This window comes from Aptenodytes patagonicus, chromosome 4, assembly GCF_965638725.1.
Source record: "Aptenodytes patagonicus chromosome 4, bAptPat1.pri.cur, whole genome shotgun sequence".
In the NCBI taxonomy this organism is placed as follows: Eukaryota; Metazoa; Chordata; class Aves; order Sphenisciformes; family Spheniscidae; genus Aptenodytes; species Aptenodytes patagonicus.
In genome coordinates this window covers 19,664,324-19,687,507 of record NC_134952.1, presented here as the reverse complement: position 1 = coordinate 19,687,507, position 23,184 = coordinate 19,664,324, and the positions used below count along the sequence as shown (strand labels likewise).

General features: G+C 37.9%; 1 protein-coding gene across 1 annotated transcript; it reads right to left on the bottom strand.

The window, feature by feature from the left end:
- Positions 1-7,314: 7,314 nt before the first annotated feature.
- Positions 7,315-22,863, bottom strand: LOC143159963 (cytosolic beta-glucosidase-like). The gene is given in 9 exon segments (XM_076337524.1): positions 7,315-7,449; positions 7,732-7,799; positions 8,272-8,389; positions 8,392-8,507; positions 8,672-8,844; positions 8,846-8,894; positions 13,937-14,164; positions 18,349-18,421; positions 22,726-22,863. Coding segments are annotated over 9 exon segments (1,098 nt in total).
- Positions 22,864-23,184: the final 321 nt, after the last annotated feature.

The following is a 23,184-nucleotide window of genomic DNA, read 5'->3' as shown; positions in this document are numbered from 1 at the left end:
GGAATGTGACATTGCACACACAGAATCAGAACAGGAGTGCAGAAAAAACTAGGTACTATTCCTATTATTACCCCATCTGCTTTTTGACCTTAGCTAAATTACACTGAACTTGTGCTACCTCAATTTCCCTAGTTTAAAATTGAGATCAAGATACTTCACTCCCTGTGTAATGAAGCTAAGTATTTCTTTATATAAAAATGGGAGATCCTTTAGCAAAAACGATTCAATGCAAATAATCTAATGCAATGCTATGGTTGAGAATCTGAACAGAGAGCTATCAAAAAATGCAAAGGCAAACTCCCACAGCAATTAAAAAGTAGGTCATATTGAATGTATGTGTTAATGCATTGAAGGAACATATACTTGCTCAGTAAAAATTGCAGTGGCTTTAAATACTCAGACATATGTGAGTTCAAATTCAATGCACTGTTATAGCCTGAAAGTTGTATTTTCATTTAATAAGACTTTATAACAGATAATTCATTGTTTGCATTTTATCCAATCACTTCTGATACTCTGCTCTATTGATCAATATGGTTTCTTTTCTTTTATCTTGACATTGTAGCAGCGTATATGTAGAACTGCAATGACATTGCTTCATTTGACATTGTAATATTCCCTGTACAGCTGCATTTACATCATTTTCAGCCCTTTAGAATGACAATAACTCCCATGAAATCAAATGATGAGCTATTATTATCACAGAAACATCATGAAAAATAAGTAGTTTGAAAGCTGGATAGCAATATATTAGCTATCCAAGCACTTCAAAACACAGATTTTTCTTTTTTTAATATAGTAGACTCTAACTAAGTTTCTCTTCTCATTCATTCTCCTATTTGCACTGCTAAAAACGTGTCTTGGAAAAGATCCATTCTTCAGTAACCGTTAAATGAACATAAGGACAATCATATCACAGGTCCATCTACTTAAATTGTCAACAGCAGATATTTAGACAGAATGATGAGAAACAGGGCATGAATGCTTCCCATGGAAAATACTCAGGAATCATCATTTAGGAACATCTTGAGATAAAAGTTGTGCCAGCACTACTACATTTAATAGCTTTCTCACTAATTCTCTAATATCTTTTGAACCAATTTTCATAATATTTTGGTAATGAGCTCTGCCCTAAGAAGAAATATGTTTCCTGTTGTATATTAAAATGCAAAATCTCATTTTCTGGAATAGAAATCTGCGACTAAGAAGTGATAGGTATCTAAATAGAGATGTTTATTCTAATAAACTGGACTTATCTCTCAACTCCAGGAAAGATGTATGCCTATACGGAAAAACTTAGCCAAACTGTATTAATATATTAACTTAGTTTCTGCTATGAGTGATCTTGTATGTAATCCTAAGAAAGGCATTTAGAATGCACATAATGGGCCTGAGTTACTTAAAACTGAATTTTCTTGAAAAAGGGGAGATTTAAATTAAAAACTGTCTCAAAGACACAACACTAGCACAGTACTTTTTTATGATGTGCCTCTGTGGATTCAGTACCTTTTCTGCTGAATGGTTACTCCAAATGAAGCATGTGGCTTAGAACTGATATCAAACCCAATGATGTTATGTGCAATCCACATCTGACAAATTTAAACACAATTTTCATAAAAGTCTGTTTATTCATCATAAAGGCCAAAACCACTTTTTTATTTGTGAGGGTTTTTTTCCAGTGGAGTTGCCATTATCTTTCATCTTGTACAATAAAAAAGCAGAATCAAAAAAACTACAATAGCTACTTCTGATGTGGGGATTATGTTTTATATGTACAAATCATTTCCTAAGGGAAATCTCTAATGTGTAGGTGAATAATAGTTGCCTTTAACTTTCTGGCCACATAGATATGATTTGGGGATTAGAGACTGGTTGGTTGTTGAGATCCCCAATCTCTGCTTGGATAACTGAGGCAATCAGCAGCAAAGCTGAAGACTCCTGAATTTTGCTTCAACAATGCAGTAGTACTTCTCTCTAAGCAAAGCAAATCCTCTGCCTATAACAAAAGTAATACCCCAAAGGGGGTTCTAGTAGGGACTTAATCATGAGCTATCCAGCAGCAGTACAACATCCACAGTGTCTAAATATTTAGGTTATCCTCTCTGAGGTAACTAGTAGTCACAAAACCTCCCACACTCTCTCTCCTCTACAGAGCAGGAACTATTCTACTGCTGCGGTCGCTAATGTTTTTGAAAACTAACAGTTCACTGGGGGCTGGGGTCTAGTTACTTTTGAATCAAAGCACATCGCAGGTGCTGCGTGAGGATGTGAAATACTGGTTACATCCAGATTCCCTACAACTCAAACAAACTGCTGCACCACTCAGTCTAGCTACCCTCTTTCTAACACTGCACATAAAGTTCCCGTGTCTTCTGCAGCCCTTTCCCCAGGGACCATCTGATCGGCCCATAGATATCTAGCAGCTATTGCATAATCTTACTTTTAATTTAATCTTTTCAATCAAAATCAGGACACCGGCAATCAAGAAATCCACTCACATATCTGTTTCAGAGACATGATCTTCTGTGGGTGTACTGACCAGGCTCCTAGTACCCTGGTTCCAGCAGAAATTTTCCCAACATGAACACACAACTGTGTTTTGTTATCTTCACTGAAGATGTTTTTGAAGGCTGATTACAGAGCATTTTGGAGAAAGAAAATGTTCCTTCATAATTTTGCATTGGAAAACTGCTGGTTAAGAGTTGAAAAAAAAAAGTGCTCCCTTTTACAAATTAAAACATTCAGATCAAAGGATTAATGTGAAAAAATGAGGTATAAACTTTCAGTAACAAGAAACTACCGCTACAAAGTGGTCATTTCTATTGGTCTAGAGGTGGTCTCAGACATCTTTCCTAAGAAATTATGTGTGGCTGTTCTTGTCATAATGTGAAGTTATAAAACTGGCATTTAACTGGAACTTTATGGAATCATACTTATGTATTCTGGACCTTTTAAAACTATATTAAAAATCTGATAGAGATGTTGTTCTGTGCTAGTTATATCTTTATGATTTTAGGGGTTTCTGGGTTTGGTTTTTTTTTTTAAAGCTTTGAATCCCTCATAGTGTTCACAACAAATTCAGCTTGATTTTAACCTTCTGCAGTGACTACTGCAAAGCTTCTTAACTTTTACACTATAATGCAGTCAATGTATTTATAGTTCTTGAAAATGTCACATGGCAATGTTATGCCAGGGACAGCACATCTCAGAGACTCCTTAAGATGTCTGCACTGTTGGATTCTATTTGTAGAGGCATTTTTGTCAGCAGCAATGAAGAAAGAGCTGCTGCTGCAGCTCTTTCAATAACATTCAAGCTTACAGTTGACCCAAGGGGCTCACATTATGACATCCATATTTAATTTAACAATAAATCATATTTTCATGGACTACAGTATTGCATTATAACCTCACTGTTTTATGTGCATGGGAATGCAGCAAAAGCAGGCTAGTACGTATCTACAACACAGGCTAAATGGTTAGTTCATAAGAGCATGGTCAAAGTGTACAGTGACGACAATATATAGAAGGTTTTATAACAACTCTTAGAAGTCTCGGGGGGAAAAGGACAAAAAAAGCTGTCCAGAAGGGACCGCATTTAATGTAAGGTGCATTTTTTTTCAGTCCTCTTAACTGCACCACCTTGCTCACTATCAGTTTTAGTTCTGCTCTGCACTTCCCATTGCAGTCAGCATTCTCTGTATCTCATTTTGTCTTCTGCTTCATTCAAGCATATTTAAGGAGAAAATTAACACCATCTGAATCTTAAGCTTTACCCATCCCTTTCTCCTCACAATAATTTCTCCTATTTGCCCTGCATCTTTTATTGTTGACCTTCTAGCTGACTCCAAATTAAATGTTTGTATGTTTTCTATTTATTTGCAAATCTAGTCCTGCTTGTTCATATTTATTCTTGCTCATCTCCCCCTTATTTGCCTCTGCCCATATCACATCACATCATCCTCAACTTCTTTACTTTCTATTCCTACTAACTTCCACTCTTTTTCCAGTGCCTACTTCTTGCAGCCCTCTGCAACCTAAAATTCACGTAATTCATTCTTTCCTCCCCATCAGCATTATTAATAATCTTCTACCAGCCAGATTACGGAATAACTTCATTGCTGCTCTTCATCAGCTGCCTCTGGCAATAGTTTACCCACTATTTGCACTGCTGTCCTCCATAGACTTCTGAAACCCTATTATCTCTTTTAGAAGGTTCCACTTTTCAAAACTAAGTAGTTTCAATTACCTTTTTATTGGCAGCCTTGATCTTTGGTCTAGATGTCATCCTTAACATACATTACATAAAATTAAGGAAGAGCAACCGTAGTAAAAAGCATTTCACTACTCTGATCCATGTTCTCTTTTTACCTCTCGTCCAGCCTTCTGTTCGTCATCTCTTCATGCATTGTATCTAAATTAGATTTTCAGTTCCTTGGGGTAAGAAGACATCATTTTCATTTATCTGTAAAGCACCATGCACGCTTATGGCTCTGTAGAGATGCTAAATATGTATATCTACATTTATTAAAATATTGATGGTTTTATCTATTCATACAGTGCAGAGGCAACATGGCAGCAGTTGTATCCATTTAAAAACTATTTTCCATCTATAATAGCTATAATGTGATATATTTATAGTAGCTGCATGCTGTTCACACTATTTCCTAGTTCATACTTACATTGCTCTTTCTGGTCGTATTAACTAACACTGCCCAAAAAAATAAAAACCTCAATTTTCTCTGACAGCATCAAAATCTTTTTCTAAAAATAAAGCATAGGGGTAACATACAGTGGTTTTATTACTCATCCATACTGTGTGATCACAGCCTTAGTGGGTGAACGTTGCTGTACCAGCTCAAGACTCCTCCTGCCCTCCAAAATCTTGTAATTTACATAGTCCTGATGACAGTAAAAATTTTAGGAATTTTGGACACCAGCATTTTTGCTACCTAGCTTTAGAGGCATTGAAGTATCTGATTTTCAGAGTACTAGAGCATAGCACTTTTTAAAACACAAGGTCTTGAAAAGGGAAGTTCCTTATTATTTTGAAAATTTTGGCTGACAAAATTAACATAATTAGTGCAAGCATATATTCTAAAAGCTAGGAGGGTTTTTAATGCAAAAAGATAAAATGAGGATACTATCAATCCAGTTATAACATATTAAAATATTTCTATTAACAAGTGCAGTAACAGGCCGTAGATATACTACCCTTTGTAGTCAAGCATATTTATTTCTTGGTTAGACAAAAAAGTAAGTAGGCATGCCCAAAACCCACAGCAAAATCCACACAGGCCCCTGTCATGACCCAGAGCTCATTGCATGAATGAGCCTGTACTAATCATTTCAAAAGTTAGCTCAAAAGATAAGGAATTATTGTAGAGTAGGCACCGTATGCAGAGCAATTAAACTGTTCTGCTTCACATAACACTTAATAAATGGTTAAGCATTTAAGCGTTGAATAAAGTGAACATCTTTGAATATCCTGCTTTGCAGGATATCTGAGCTTAAAACTTGAAATGGGTTGCTCATTCGTGGGTCAGTACATAGGGAGTGGTCTTAACAAACTGTTTACTCAGAGTAGCAGGAGAGAAGTTACATGGGGATAATGTTACTGGCATTTCTACATAAAGTGCCTTACAGGTGATGGATTTAATATTTATATTATCTTTGCATACAGAGACCTGTTTCAACCAGTGTTTCACCATGCTTTTTACTGGATAAAATGATAAACATCAATCCAGCTTAATGTCAAACAACATATATAACTAAACCTGTGTAAGGCTGCACTGATTACAGTCAGAACACACACATTTAAAAGCTTTGTTGGAATGAACAAATGGCAATTTCATTTTACCCAACTTTTGATGTCTCCCATATAGGCATCTACTTCAGAGCTAGTCCCCTTCATTTCCTTACTATGCATGAAGAGAACTGTGTCAATGAATGCACTAAGGTATGATTCATCAGACCTACTCTAAATGTTTACTTCGGGATAAGCCATTGTACATTCTAAAATGACTAGATTTGGTAAATGAATCCCATTTCATTAAACAGTGAGAATTGAATGTTTATTCTTTTCTTTACCTCTTCAGAGAAAGTCAATTCCAGATATCCTGCCTACAGCCTTATAAGTAAACAAAATAGGGTCAATGGCCTGACTCAAACATCATCCCTCAATAGTCCGCGGACCCTAATTTTTACTCCTTGACACAACTGCTGTCCGATGCCAGCTATTACTCTCCAGACATGGCTTGGGGCCAGATATGGCACAGCACAGGAAATGCTCTCCAAAGGCAGCTAGAAGATGGTCTGCCTGCTTCAGATAGAAGCAGGCCCTACCTGTTGGTTTCAGTGCCAGAAAATGGTCCTTTGCATCTTCTACTTGAACAAAAAAAGTTAATTGGCATGAATGACAAGTCTAAATTGCAACTGTAAATGAAAAGGAAGTAGATGGAAAGGTAGCTTTTAAATGAACATTTTAATGACAGTAAGGATAAAATAAAGAATATAAACACAGCAAAAGCAAAAAAGAAGCACGAAGATGGAAGAATGGCTACAAAAAATATTAAACTATGATATGACATTCATGATTGTGATAACTTTGGACGAATATAACAGGGAGACTAGCTATTATCTAAGTGAACTGGCATTTTAACATACGGTTCTCTTGATACATAATGAGAAGATCTACTCCCTGTAAATTACCTCAGAGAATACTACCAACAGAAGAAAGGTAGGGAACAAATTTCCGGAAGATTGGAAATTGGACCAACTTTGTTTCTATCAAAACTAATGGTAAAGCATCTTCGGAAAAAATGAGCTTCACTAGTGCTGAACACTTTTGGCCATCCTGACATAAAGGCAGAAGCTAAGCTATAACGACTTAATGGCCCTGTACAGGAATGAATTATTACATGGATTCATTGTGTATGGGAGGTCGTGTTCTGTAAGGATATTATGAGATGTAATGGTCAGGTTTTCAGGTGCACTCAACTCTACATCCTTCACAATGAGAAGTATGAACGATGAGCACTTTTGAAGATCAATGTTGTTGCTTTGCTCAGCGAAGAACTATGGCCCTACAAAACTGAGTTTAGAAATAATGTATGTATGGAACACCTTTTCATCTATTTCCACCCCATGATGGGGGGAGTTGGATTAAAACTACTTGCTTTCCTTTCAGCTATTTTTTTTTCTAATCACATTATTTTACTCCAATTTACATGAGTTTTAGCTTCAAGAATCATTGCTGAATGCAAATAAGCACAAAGTAAAATTATATTAAGTTTGCACAATTAATCTTTCATCATTTTAAATGGTACCTTTTAAAATTTCCTGTAAAATCAGCCTGAAATACTCCCATCGTTGACTGTCATCAAGTAGAGCAGGGTCACTTCGGGAAAGCCCATTGTCAGTGATGTAAATTATAGGGTTATTGTATGTATCCTAGAACAAGAGAGCAGAAGTTTTATTCAGAACAGATGTAAGAAAGCCCATAAAATCAGACGCATTACCCTCTATCTTTTCTAAGCTACAAACTAAAACTAGTTTTCATCAAATTGCACTGACCCTATTAACTTAATTTTCCATGAGCTGACCTTTTATGACTAACAATAGAAAAGCAAAACTGTGCAAATATCCATGAAGACAGTGAAATGACTTATTTTAATGAGAAGACTAAAATATCTTTCCTGTATTAGCATCTGCTTATTGTCACTGCTCCTTAACCCCTTGGTACTGGCAGTCACCACACGTCCCATTGCCAGGAGTAGATGCATGCCAGGAAAGCCTTACTGCTGGCATCAGAAAGACCATTTCTGGAGTTCAAAAGATGATATAACACTGGTGTGTCATTTCAAACTGTAAAATAGCTATCAAGTGCAAAGGCAACAGGAAAATACTAAGGCTTCTACTCTTTATAGCCAGCATGCAAAAATTAAATTAAGAATCCCAAGGTGACTTGTTTATTTATATCTTGTACAATGTCTTATGCCATCCAGATGGGCCCCTCAAAAAAAACCCAAATCGCCAGTATTATTCACTGGATTCTCAGATCCCCTCATTGGCCAGTTAACAGTGGTAAAATGGTCCTGTGAGCCTGAGGTCATTCCTTGATATAACACAGGAGCCAATGCAAATCCCTTGGTACTACAGCCAGGCATAAACTCCCAGTTGCAATAAGCCAAGAAGGATCCATTATTTGCTCAGCTTCACAGCCCATTGAAACACTTAGCCTCTTGTCTGCATTTTCTTGGTCTTAAGCTTAACAGTTCAGGGCAAAGAAGTCAGCAATACTCATGATCATAATTTTTTCCTCTTTAGTGAATTCCAGAAGCCTTGATGATAAGTAACGCTGCTTTGAATGCAGGGTTACTGCAGAAATCCATTATTATTTGCAGAAATCCAGGACTTCATGATGGCTGGATATTCACTATCAGTAAACACTGTCCTGACAAACCCATCTAAGGTAAAGGACAGGTACCCTTTAGTTGCTTTTTGATCTGCTACAGAATTTGTAGAGGTTCTACCAGTCTGAGTTCAGAGCTATAGACACAAATCAACATTGTTTTCTCCAAGTATCTTATCGCAACAGTGTCAGGCTTTAGCATGAGCTTTTATCACATTATAAGCTGCCTTGTAAGCTCTGGTACCAATGCTGGGGCTATACCTTTTTCACAACCACCTATAGCAACAACGTAAGGCTCGTTAATAGTGATCACTCAGTCTCCAAATGTTCTGAAGTAATACTTTGCATGAATATCAAAGGTCTTAATGATCTTTTCAGATCTCCAGCCACCTTCATCTCCTAAGGACTGAGGAAAGCCAAAGTGATACAGTAAGCAGGATGTCATTTTCCATGTTATTAATGATTTTGCTGTAATAATTGACTCCTGAAAATATTAAAAGAAACAAAAAAGGGTTAACTTAATAACTTTATTACATTTTAACACATGAAGAAACCTCACTGCACATTTTCTCTGTTAAGAGATGCAAATATTTCCTCTCAACTGCATGCTGACTACTGTTACATGACCCCAGAGTTGGCAAAAATGCTCAGCACACAAAATCTTCCAACCAGGCACATAAAATGAAATGAGGATGCAAATTTCAAAATAGATCGGTGGACAGCAACTCCCCAGGAGAAACATAATTCTGATGGGTGCTGGTCACATGAAAATATAATCCTTTCATTTAAATGCCTAAATGGCAGCCTGGCTGCATGTACAAGACAAAAGCGTGTTGAAAAAATCCTGACACGTGAGAGCCTGACAGGTAGATTTGTTCTAATGAAAGCATTTCTCTCCTTGAGAACTGTGTCTTTTAAAAAGTTTAGTGCCACACTCAGCAAGGTAACTAAGCTGATCTTTTATGATTTGAACTTGGTTAGCTGGGTGAGCTGTTTTCTCTAGACTGTTCTGTTTTCCATCACTGTCTGTGCCAGCATCAAAACAAAGAAGATACTGTCAATGCCTTCAATATTTTGCGATGGTGTGAATTCAATGGCTCCCTCATTAGCTGGGGCATCTTACCAGATCTATATGACATTTAAGGCTTTTCATCGGACTCTAATAGATTTTAGATGGAGTTTAGGGCACTGGTGTCTTTAGCCACCAACTTGAATGGCTTGGCAATAGTTTATGCAAGAAACCAGCTCTCTTCCTTTTACACTGCCACTGCTGCAGACTGCTCAGTCCCTCTAAGTGCAAGAAGGAATTAGCTCACCTCTCTAAAAGCTCATGACTTCCAACCTTTCTTGTCCCCCCTTGATAAGACAGAGATCAACTAATTTCCTGGATGTGTTGTTAAAGCTGGCCAGTACTGGGGATGTATTTCTAGAGGCTTAAAAGGAATTCACCTCCTGTTCAGATTTAGCAGTGGCTGACATGAATATGTTTCCTAAAGGACTATTTTTATGCTGCTGAGAGGTCACTGTAAGTTTAAATATCAGGATACCTTAAGCTCTTATATAGGCATTTTTAATTTTGCTTACATCCAAACACAACTACATTGCTTTTAAGCCTTCTGAAAACACTAGGTATTGCAAAACACATCATAAGCTCTGGTTCAAAGAGTATCAATTAGCTTGCTCTTTTACTTGAACTATCTGGTTTAGTGCGGTAATTGGAAAAGGCCAACAGTGGCCTTGAATTATTACTCGTTAAGCTAAGAGGCTCCAGCCAGGAATAGGTCTCCATCATGCTGGTGGAATGTAGAAATTGGTCAGCCTTTGCTTCAGAGACTTGGGCTTAAATATACCAAAGTGTTTAAGACCCTCAGAAACCTAAAATTCATAAAAATTTCGTGGGTCTTAGACCACCACAAATCCTAAAAAGACATAGGTGTTTATGAAACGTTTATCCCAAGGCCTTGCTGTATTAAAACCCAGAACTGAGAAAGGTCTAAAGAAGTTGAGAACATAGCAGAAAGGAGGAGGAAGACTAAGTTGCAAAGGTTAACAAAATGTATGCTTAGGAGGTTATGTATGGTTTAGATTATTATTCTTAACAGTTTCTGAACCAGAGATTTTGTTTAACCCAAAGCAGGAAACTTGTTCATTAGTAAATATGCCTGTACTATATTGAACTATAACTTCCCTGGTATTTTCAGGTTCAGCTTGCTGTGTATTGATATTTAAAAATGCCAACACAGAACCCCATACTACCTTCTTCTTAAAAGGACAGTATTAGACTTCAAATTATCCTAACTTCAGATGACTGATTGTAAGGATTTCTGTCGAATGGCTTTTTTAAGACAACATTTACTGCAGCAATCAATTATGAACCCCAGATTTAGATAGTGCTTTCTTGTAAACAAACAGGTGCATACACATCCTTTTGCACAGCAAGACTCAATAAGTTTGTTTACAAAGTAATTCACAATAAATCTCACAGATAGTTTGCTTTTCCTTCTGAATGCAGCACCAGAAAAACACATTAAATTCTGAGGACATACGTGCCTGTGCCTGAGAATGCACCCATGTAAAAAGGAAGGAATATATCAGAATTTTAAATTTTGAAAAGAAAATTCTTGCAATTTGCAAGAGCAATTAGGAGCAAATACAGGTTGTTTCTGTTACTTTTGAACAGGGACCTATTTGACTTCAGTGGGACTGCGTGTGTGTTAACTATTTGCTGGTGGGACTGCAAGGTTTACTACATAAGCTTAAACTGGGAAAAAAGAAATCCTTTGCTGGTACAGCATCCTGTTCTACCATATTGAGAGTAATGCTTGCCTAGAAGACACTAGCATTTCCCATTCTAATTTTCAGATTATAAATTACTTAGTACAATTTATAACATTTAAGTGCAACCAGCTATCATTCATTTTTTACATCTCAATGAAACACCAATATTGGAAAAGATTTATGGTTTGTGTTAGGAAATGAAGAGAAATAGAACTGCATCCCTGAAAAATGTAAATGTCAAGTCAAATTTCCAGATTGTCTCATACCTTCCAGAGTAGCCTGATTTAGTTTCTATGGCTGTATCTGTGGGTCAGCTAGAAGCAGAAATACAGAAGAAAAAGTTCTTCTGAGAAAGTGTATATATAAGGTTTTTGTGGAGACACCCCAAAATTTTGGGATTACAGACATTAAGGACCATTTTGTCCCTGGAAAGTAAAGAATTGTTCTTTTCTCCTTTCTGTCGTCTTCTCCCCCCATCCTGATTCCTTACCTTCATGCTGAAGTGAGGCATAACATCAAACTCTCCCAGACTCAATACCCCCACGTCTACTACTTCTGTCTCCCTCCACACTGACACCTAGTGTTTAGCAGCTAACTTGCTCTGCTCAGGGCACCTTCTAGGGTAAAAATAATTGTACGAAACTACTTTAAAAACAAACTTGGTGTAAGTTTTAACCTAAAACCTGACACGTCTTAGGAACAATACACCTACAACATTGCTGCTTTAAAAGACCCTACCCCCACCGAGTTAGAAACAAAATGGTTTTAAAGGTTTTCAAATGTCCTATGTCTTGGGTGTGAAATTGGTAGTGAATCAGTTGGTGTGAATGATTTTATTTGAAAGGACATTGCTCTAAGCTTTCTAATTCTTCACATGCTCTTTGTAAAAATGTTTATATAGAAGATGATGGCCTTTCCATGCTATGCAGTTACAATTGCTTCAACAGATCACTGCACAAGAAAGTGAACTCCTGCCTAATGAAAGCCGGCCTACTTGGAGTTCCTCCAATGCCCTTTCGCTAAATGTAAAGTTCATAATATTAATCAGGCAACTCCTTATACTGGGGATCAAGTGAACATCTTCTGAAATTACAGCTGAGTTTTGTCAAAATGTTAGCTTTCCTTACCAAGTGCATTCAGAATATCTGCTTGCTATCTCCCACTCTGACATCTAAATAACAAAGCCCGTTCAGTAGGCAGCTCTGTGGGGTTGTACAGTGCCTGCAGCCCCAGCTGAAGGAATATCAGTACAGGAAAGAAACCACAAGGACTCAGCCAAATTGAAATTCAACACGCCACAAACAGTGTTCCTAGGGAAGGGCAAGCTGTGCCAGTGAAAGTGGGCCGCATATTGTAAATTTTGGTGGCAAAGAAAAGGCTTCCATTCAAGCCTCTCCAGGATGTTGGCACAGTTTTTGCAGTCATGCTCTGCAGGGGAAAACGGCTGGTTGGTCTGTTTACAGCAGATTCACCAGCCCCCCCCTTTCTGAATTCTTGAAACAAAGGCTCCTCCACTCTCTGGTGAAAACCGTAATCTGCAGGATGCAGAGGACAGGCTGCTGCCTATTGAACAGCCAAACTCTACATGACCAAAATTCTGCAGAAAAATATTGCTTCTGCTGCTATCTTCATAGTACGTATCCTGGTATCCTAGATCAGGACAACCTGAAGAGCATTTTCTAAGAAATCCTTTCCCTTTGATGCCTTCCATCTTTGCAATCTTCAAACCAGTGGAAGAAAAGAATTGCCAAGGCAAACACTGCCCCAGAAGTACAAAGATATATGTCTTCTTGGTAGAACTGAGATTCAGAAGAGTAGGAGACAGAATTGAGATTCAGAGCTTCATTCAAATCTACTTTGCTTTTTTCTCCTCAGAACATTATCCTCCCAGCATATAAGAGACCTCAACCAACTACTTTGATTCTCCCATCCTTTCTGGTTCAGCTTCAGTTGCTTTTATTCTTCACAATTCTCTTTATTTCTTCTTTCTTCCATTTCCTACGTTCTGCAGGCAAAGCTGCCATTTCCTATCTTTTCCTAGTATGTCACTTTCATCTTTCCCCTAGTCCATACCAATGGAATTAAACAAATCAGAAGCGTAACAAATTTTATATCTGACTTCTAGCAATCTGACCAGCTTGTTTATGTGCTATATGCCTTTTCACTTTTACACTGTCTGCTGAGACTGTGAAAACTCTTCTCTTCAGAGCAGGGACTGTCTTTTGTTTGTCAGAGAACTAAGCACAGTTCCTAGCTGAGTCTGAAGAATCCTCTCTAATTCACTGAAGAAAATATCTGGGAAAAGTATGTCCCTCTTAGTGTAAAATAGTTGATGTGAAGTTCAGTACATCAGAGTGTACTGATAAACTATCTAAATGCATTTGCCAAATAAGATACTTGTCTATTGTAAGCCATCCAAAAATATCCTCATGGCTAGGATCCCTGTAAGTATAAACATTCTGATGAAGCAAAATGATTTAGAGTTACAATTAAAAAAACTGGAGTAAGCAAAAAGATACATAGGAAACATAATACTAATCCTATCCCAAAAGATTATGCTATCCAAGGGGATCTGGAATATTAATTAGTAAGTTGTTGCAAACCTATAAAAAATCATCCCATAATTACTCTGAAAAAAGTTGCAATTTCAAAGCTACACTGCAGAATAGCATACTGGATTAATTATGCCAGACTGCAGCAATAACCTTGAATTAAAGCTGCAACCTTCTATTTTTAAGAAACAATTGCCTTTCTGGTTGATGAAACCTGTCGTCCCATCAGGTAACAGACGTGACCAGGAAAGAGAAAAGCGATAATGAGTCAATCCAAGCTGTTTGATACATTTCAAATCTTCCTCCCACAGAGTGTAGCTGCCACAAGCTACATCACCAGTCTGGTTCCTGAAAACTCGATCTCCTCCCTGATGGGTGAATGTGTCCCAGACATTAGGGCCCTTTCCATCTGCATTCCAGCCTTCTGCTTGAAAAACAAAACTTGGTCGTTATACTTTTGACATCAAAAGACATATGTTGGATGTAAATATTTATCACAAAGTAGGCACAAAACCCTCAAAATCCTATGAGCAAAATGAGCAGTATTCCCTCCCCCCTCCTTATGTCATTTAAAGTAACTAGGAACTTTCAAGCATTAGTATATATTTGCATTAGGGTTTGCATTTATTCATATTTTTGCTTGCTGCTAATTATTTGAAAATCCTGTTTTTAAAAGCATTCAGAGTTCTGACACTCTTCATAATTCCTTAGCCAAAAATCAGATGTTTGCAACTCTTGAGATATTACAGGTTTTCACAAAGGCCATTTTCTAATGCAACTTCCATCCATAAATGTAAAAGATCAGTCCATATCAAAGAAAGCCTTTAGGGTATGAGAAATACATTCAACAAATAGGCACTTACAGCTTTCTGGATGTCCTTTGAAAATCCTGACAGTCTGTTAAAAAGAAAGGAATGCCATTATGAGCCATGGCCCTAGGCATATACAAGCTGAATTAATAACACAGCTCTGCAAAACTTCTGCTTTTTGCTTAGCCAAACGTTCACAGAAATGAATTTTGAATGCTTAAAATCCCTGCACCATCTTCTTCACTTTCATGGTTTTGGGAAATTTCTTTGCAATCCAAAATTGAGATAGACAGATTACCTCAAAAATATTCAAAGTTTAACTGTTGTTTGAGAGTACTAACATTACATAGTATTTAAACCAAATAAATGCACCTTTCTTCATGACAAGCTTCTTTGTCTTTCCAGAGCAATGCTGTAACTCAGGCAAACGTTTCATTTTTAATGTGGAGAGATTTGTAAACTTACACCCCTGCAAAGTGTGATTTTACCATAAAATTCCAAATAACCCCAAAACGGCCAACCTCATTTACCAGCAAGATGTTTCAGACCCCCAGTGAACACACTGTTCCAGGGTTACTCTTTAAAAACTAAAATGTCATTGTGTGTTAAAATCATGTATAAATTAAATATCAGTTGGGTTGTAAGATTAATAACTATATAATAGCTACATATCAATCCTCAATAAAAGTGTTTTAATAATCAATTAGTATCATAGAAATTAGAGATGGAGGAGAACTATTAGGAGGTCATTGAGTCCATCCCCTGCCAAGGCAAGATTGCTCCCTTAAGTATATTCAGTACTTAACACACATCTGTCTTATTAAATCTAAGTTTAATGCAAGGTTAAGCATATTGAAGATACTTAATTTAAAGCATTACTAAAATTTGTAATATCACTTCTGTAACCTAGCTTTTCAAAGATCATTGTCACATTTCACGTTCTTTACAGAATTTTATCGCAGCACACGAACACCGATACATCTACATTTGGTTGGTCAGTAAATTAAACTCTTATATGGGACAACCTTCAAAGTAGGTCAAATTTTAGATCCAGACAGTTTGAGTTTCTCTTAATCTCAGATTTTATCACAGACTTTGTGCTCTGTCTGTATACTCCTTGGAAAAATGCAGTACTAGAAGTTTTCTATATTCTGCTGCTGATTTCAAATATGCCTGCTGAAATAAATAGTCATTTTAGAGGAGTGCAGGCAATAACAAATAACAGTAATTCTTTGGTGGTACCTAGAATTTAGAAGCCTTTAAGAGCAGGCTTCCTGCACCATATCGATACGATATAGCTCCTTTTTCACTACAGTGGGAGCGAAGGGAAGTCAAAAGCTGCCACTAACGGGCAGCTAACACACCTTCATTTAAGAATCAGCAGCTAGAGCAGATGCTGAACGATTTCTTTTTTGTCTGCCTTCCTCCAGCAAAGGAGGTGGGAGGGAGGGGTAGAAGCATTTGATTTTCAGCAGAGCATGACAGTACTACTCCAGTGGTCATTAGCCACTATAAAGCCCTGACTGGGGCTGTGGCAAACAGACCCACTTTCAAGCATTCCTCATGCTGTTTGAAGAGCCTCTCTGTACAGTGCAGAGTATCCGAGCTAGCTAAATAAAGTGTAGGAAGCAATCTAGCCAAGGCAACAGAAAGCTCCGCATACACTGATGTATCCTGCTGAGCCACAATTAGTCTGCACAGAGCTCTGCTCTGCTTCAGTGAACTGAGCTTGCACCTCTAAGCTTGCTCAGAAACGTCCACGCTACACAGCACTTCACAGTGGAGACATACCCTGAGTTTTAGCGAACTTCAGGGCCAGGAAAGAATGGTGATGAGGAACTGATTTTACATTTCAAACACATAGGTGAGACTTAGCTACCAAATCACCACATAACACGTCATCAAATGATTAATATAAATTATCATGAAATGTGATGCATGTTCCCCATTCTCTGCAATTATTACAATGGAGTAAGATACAATGTTTTTCCTTTTAAGTGAAGCTAGTGAAGCACTAATATTACTGATCAGAGTATTTAAGTTTTCAAGTACCTTTCCAAGATAGCTTTTCTTCTAATTCAGTTGTGCTTTCACCTTTTGGAGTGAAATTTTCTTGGCCTGGTCTCTGCCCGAAAGGTGAAATATTGTTTGAATTAATGCAGTTCAACTATTTGGCATATGAAAGAAGTAAAGAAAACCACTTTTACCATTACGAGATTTTTTTGCAACTTTTCCCTCTCTCTCTCCAAAAAAAAAAAAAAAAAAAAAATCAAGCAGAGAGTTGAAATTTAGCATAGAAATGGCCCTCAGTAAGAAGAAGTGCTTTTGAGTGTTCTGGTGCAAATTGATTTTGATTTGACTGAGTCATGAACCTTTGAAATCTGCACTTTGAGCATGCAGAGTACAATTGGTATGATTTTTTAGCACTTTGAAATATACAGAGTGGAGAAGGTTGCCCTGTGCATAAATACATAGCTGACAGTAAAAAATAAAGTAGCCTGTCAGCCCTTGCCTCATCTACTGTGTATCTTGTGATATGTGCAGCAACTGAGTTTGGACTCTACAAGAACTATTGCTTCAATCATGCTGCCTCTAAGTCGGAAGCTGCACAGCTTCCAAAGCTTTCAGGAGGAGGAATTCCCTGTTGAGTTTCTTACTTCTGTGGGAAAAGGGTCATTTGAGTAGTGTCTAGACCACATTATGGATTTTTTTTTTTTTTAACATTTCTCCCACTCAGAAGCCTTAGGAAAGCTCATTAAAAATACATTAAGAGAACATTAAAGTTGCACATCTAGCCACTCAAAGGGCAGGAAATTATAATGTCATTCTATATGCACACACAATTCACATTTTAAAAATTAGTTAGCAGAGCTATGCGCATTGCAGGACTCGAGCTAGAATCTGGCCCAGAATATTGATTCCCCAGGAACAGTGAGCTGTTCAGTCTATTAGATGAAGCTAACTGAGCTCGTTAAAAGGTAGCAAGCATGGGCAAGTACTCTCACTTTCAGCAATAACCAAGAACTAAAGGCTACATCCTCAAAGACAATTTTAGATCTACAACTCCTATTTAGGTACTGAAATCAATGGGAGCTAAGTGCCTGTATGCTGCAGGGTATAATATGAGAAAATCAGACCTATATGTATTTTAAAGGTCTCTAAACACACATTTATGAAGGAATAAAGGTTGAGGGGGGTTATGGCTGTAGGTGTCCCTGTACCTTCTGGGTTTGCATTCCCTATTCTGCCACATATTTTCACATCATGCTGGGCAAATCACTTTATCAGCACCTCGATTCAGTTGGGAACATGAGACATGTCCCTGAGGGAGGGTCTCCACAAGTCCAACTGTTAACCTCTCAGTTCACTGTTTTTCATATTCTTTGGAGATTAATTCCTAACTGAGGACCCGCTGTGAGTACCAATGTCTGATGAGGTAGTTCTCCCATCCAGTTTTGGAATGGTCGATAGTAATATACTTAAATTAGCTCTAGAGAAAGGAAATACTCAAGAACTAGTGGGAAAATTACTTATTTCTGCTTTCCCCCCGCCGCCCCTCAATAGCTAGTAAAAGGTTTCTCCTCTATTTCCATCACCTAGCCTTATTTCTGCAATTTGAAACATCTTTTACCCTCTTCTTTCTGCTCAGGCCAGAAGTGTTTAAACAGAAGTGCTCCAGGGATTTGCATCAGATGTAGCATCTACGTAATGAGGCAAAGATCAAACACCCTCCTTCCTGGATCCAGACTTTTCGTTCACTTAAAACTTCCTTAACACTTTGGCAGCTAAAAATTGACACCTTCAATTTGATATGCCGCTGTAGCTGCACCCCAAGCAAATCCAACTGGAAAAGCAATATCCTCTGGCACCAGCTGCAGAGGACAGGCGAATACACAGCATTATGCGATGCTATGGAGATGCGGGCTTCATTTGCAGACAACGGTTTCTGGCTCGATCATTCTTCCACTTGTTACAAGCAGATACTGAAGACAAAAATAAACCCTGTGCAGCTTCACACACTGAAGGGCAAGCCATGCACTTTGCATATCTCAGGATTTAAAGCAGAGAGGTTCAGTCAGCTAACAGTGAAAGTGGAAAAGGCAGCAGTGGAAAAGCCTAGGGTGGTCATGGTAAAAGGGCTCCACCTAGTACAAAGCATTAGTACACAGAACAGATCCCTGTTCCCCTTCACTTCCCTCTCACCTCCCACCTCCCAGCCAAAGGACTTTGTGGACCCTCTACGCAACATAAATCCTTTAGCCACCAGGCAAAAAGTCATTTCCACCCTTTTCAGTAAGCTTCAAAACCGGCAGCACCTCTTCTTTTCTGGCATCAAATTTATATTTTTTCTCTCCCAGCACCAAAACAACTGGCCTGCAGTAGGTGAGAAAGGATGTTTTAGCCATTACATGTTTAGCAGTGGAAACCAATGAGTAGAGGAGGAAGATTTGTATGGGCGTACAGACAGAACAGCTATCTTTCTCCTTCTTTAAAATCCCATGCATGCTCTTTTTTTCTAGAGCAGCAATGACAACCTTATGGCATGTGTGCCAGAATCAGCATCTGCAAAACAGCCCTCAGGTCTCTTCCTCTACCTTCTGTCAGTGCTGTTACTGCTCGCCTGTCAGCAGGCTGAGAAGGGAGCAGCAGCAGGAGGATGAGTCAGGGTATGACTGTAACAAGTAGGATGGGCTGAAAGTAGTTTACTGTCCCTTCCCAGAAAACTGCAACACCTGGCACACTAGATGGCACTACTGCGATTTTTTTTTTTTTTTTTTTGACTTACAGGAGGTTTTTTCCCCATTTATTATAACACTATATTCACGTTACTTTTGCCAAGGTCCATATCTGCACTTTTTGGACTGCTAGGCAATAACGTATGATCACTACTATTTTTTCTTCTTGTTTACTTTTCTTGCACTTTTTTGATTTTGAAACCTTTCTGGGTGAGGACCTACTCCTGGAAAGCATTATACACATAAGTGATATTTTCTTTGATAACAAAAATAAGGCAAACCTTGACATATACAGAAAAAGCCACTAATACAGTTAATGCACATACTTTTGCCAGAAACACACACAATGATAAAGTCAACTTCTTAGGAAAAAAAAATCCTTTGTAGAGATGCAGAGACACTGATTTAATTCCAAAGTGCACATTGCAGAACCAGACAGTGCAGATGCAATGCAAAATAAATCAGGCTTTCACAGCAGGCATGCATTTCCTCAAGTGTCTTTCAAAGGAAAGGTAAAAGCCCTTGAATACAAAAGAACAAAGGGGGAAATGAGGCACAACATACCAACTTGTTCCCAAAACACATGCTGACGCATGGTCTAGGCAAACATACGTATCCTTTAAGTGTTTTATACAGATGACCAAAAATTGGTGCAATGAACTAGTTAATGTTCTCTGGTTGAAGCAGCCTCCTCAGGCTTTCATTTGCAAGAAGGTAAGCACTGGACAGTTAACAGTAAAACTCATCAGGGACACCTTAAATCATGATTAATAGGTATTAATGAACCAGAGTAATAATGCATATTTTTTACATCATTAAAAGTTATTGGTAGGTACCTTTGAAAATGTGATATTACATCTTTTCCCAGAAAATCATACAATTCAATTTCACAAGAGATATAATAAATATGTAACTCAATAATAGGGGGAGAGGGGCAGACAGGAGATAGTAGCAATAAAAACCCAATAAAAAGTTTTATAAAAATGCTTAACCATAAAAACAAGGCTAAAAAGTGTCACTGCTGATTCCCTAGCAGGAATCAACAGAGACAGAGATGGGTTTTAGGAGAGATTGAGTGGGAGGAAAATATTCCATAAGCAGTCTGGGGAAGAGTGAACAAAATTTGCCTCAGAGGTTAAGGCAGATTCACAGTAATGAGATAGCAGGCTATGTCAGATAAGTAGGCAGATACTGAAAGATGCAGAGCTTCAAAATTCAGAGAAGCTGAGTTTACAGCAGCTAATCTCAAACTCTTCTGGCAACCCAATTTCTAGATTTGTGACCCCACTTCTGGTTGTATTTCTGGATTCATGAACCCATTCCTTGTTGCAGTAGCGGGACTTGCAATTACACTTCCATTAGACCCACTGCATGTCATGGCCCTTAGGATGCACCCACCTTCTTACTCTGACAATTTTCCCTCCATCTAACAAATAACCTGACCCCAACCTGAATTCCAGTATTTCACGGTCCCATTGTTTTGTTCAACACATATAAGTACAAAACTATAAGAGATCTCAGTTCTACCTAGAGGTAATTTTTTTCCAGACTAGATTTAGGGTTTTTACATTTGCACTGGCACAGACTATACATAACTAAATGAGCTCAAGCCAAGTATTCCTAGGAAAAATCAAGCAGTTCTTGGATATCCAGATGTATTTGGATAAAGATATTTTTGGCAAATCAATAAAGACCAAGAGTAATTGGCCCTGATGCTAAGGGTTGGCAACCTAACTTTATAAAATGCTAGGTATTATATTAAGGTGAAGGATGAACAGGCTTTGGTGTTGGGCCCTTAAGTCATGTGGGATTAATTATTATCAGAAGAATTGTATCTTGTCAAAATGCGTTTTTCCTGACTGAATCGATGTTTCCTAATGACATATTATAAATATGTTTAATAGTATTTACAATGGCATTTAGAAATTAAACTTTGAAAGGGTTGTGAAAATTAATATTTCTTTCCTGAAATTTTACACTGTGCAGGAACAGAAGAAGGATATAGCTGCTTTGGAAGCAAGACTGTACATCTCTAAAACAGCCAAAGATAGAAGTTCACATATTCTGTGAGTTGTCTTTGAAATTGCTATTCATAAATTTAGCTTCCCTCCCTGGAAACATAATGGAACAGCTATTGAGAAAACAAATTTACTAAAACACTTTGAAGTCTGCCAGACAAACTTGATTTTTTAATAGTAATACAAAATTAATGAATAGAGAGCAGAAGCTATACTGTCACGTGTCTGAATTTTAGCAGCGTACTGTTTTCTTTAGGGTATTTTAGCACTGAGCTTATGGTGTTCTCAATTAAGCTACGGAGACAGCTTCCACCTTACACTGTGGCTGCAGCAGAGGACTCCTAACTTTGATCCTCTAAATTGAGCCTTAATTAGAAGCCTGTGCTGGATTGTTGATTAGCCTTTCTTCTCCCGTCTCCAATGTGTCAAAATTCTGTTCCCAAACCTAAATCAAATTGGAAATGAACTATCATGTTGACTGAAATGAAGGGTGATGACAAACAATGGAGGGTAATGATAAACAATAACTTTGAAGGGAGGCGTTTAGTGCAGTACACAAAGATTAGTATTACTTCTGATCTCATTTAATAGCTTCAATAATGAACTAGAAGAGGGAGTAAATGGTACATTAATGAAATCTGCAGATCTATTAAACTAGGAGGAGCTGAGCACACTGCTGAAAATGGAGAAATAATACAAGGGGTCATGGGAAGATTAGAAACACAGGCAGAATATTGCAATGAGATTCAGTTTAGAAAACAGAAGAATAATATTTGGGTAAAAAAATCAACAGATGGTAACAGGTAAAAATCTGGAGAGCTGTAATGCTGGAAGATATTTAAAATCGAGAACATTAGGAAAACTAGGCAAGAATCTGTAGCTGAGCAGCAGAGACAAACTGAAAATTGGGCAAAACTATTAAAGAATAACCAAAGAAGTAGTGACTCATCTTAAAGCAGCTCTACAACCATCAGCTCTCTTCTGCATTTAGTCTGGGCACTAGAAAAACAGACTATCTGTCAGATGGTTAGAGATTTTGCAGCTATGGAATTTTTTCCTGGAAGAAAACTTAAAAGTAAGCCATCCATTTAACAACAGAGTGTTGTCCTTCATGAAGTGAATGACATAACAGTGAGCCACTGGCTAAAAGACTGTAAAAGAGCATGAGACTGAAGAAATAAAATATTCTCCCACTGCTTCTGGTAATTGCATCATGCAGCTTGAATTTTTTGATATTGCTGAGGAAACTGCCGATGCAATGCCAGCTGCTATGATCTTTCCAACACCAGATATATGTGCACAATATCTTGGAGAGCTAAGGCCAGTTGTGAGCAAGTTAATTCCAGTTGAGGAGATCACACAAACTAATCTTGCTGGGAATAACTATACACAAGCTATAGCAGAGCACCAAACTAATGTTACATCACTCCCTGTACCAAAGACAGTTTCAGCAACTCTGCGCAGCACAGCATTAGGATGTATAGTACATATGTAAAGTGATATTCCATATTGGTCATCAGTCTTCAAAAGTCCTTGGTAGCTCTTGGCTGTTGAAGGCATCGTCCTTTATTGCTGAGTGCCTCCATACAGTATTTTTAAGTGGGCTTGGCCGCTCAGGAGTTTGTCACTGTCACTACATTGTAACCCAACACTGAGTGTGCAGAGAGCAGGGCGTTGATCCACAGCTTTAAATTTGCACACTTCAGTAGAAAACCTGGCAAAAGCTCTTTCATGTAAAACCATGCTCTATTCATTTATATCTCGGCATGTCCTGCCGTTCCACGCTTCTGGGTTGTTCACCTTCTAAGTGAGCAAGCTTAAAAACAATGAGCTATCATGCAAAAATGTCAGGATAAAAAAAGGAGAATATATATATGAAAA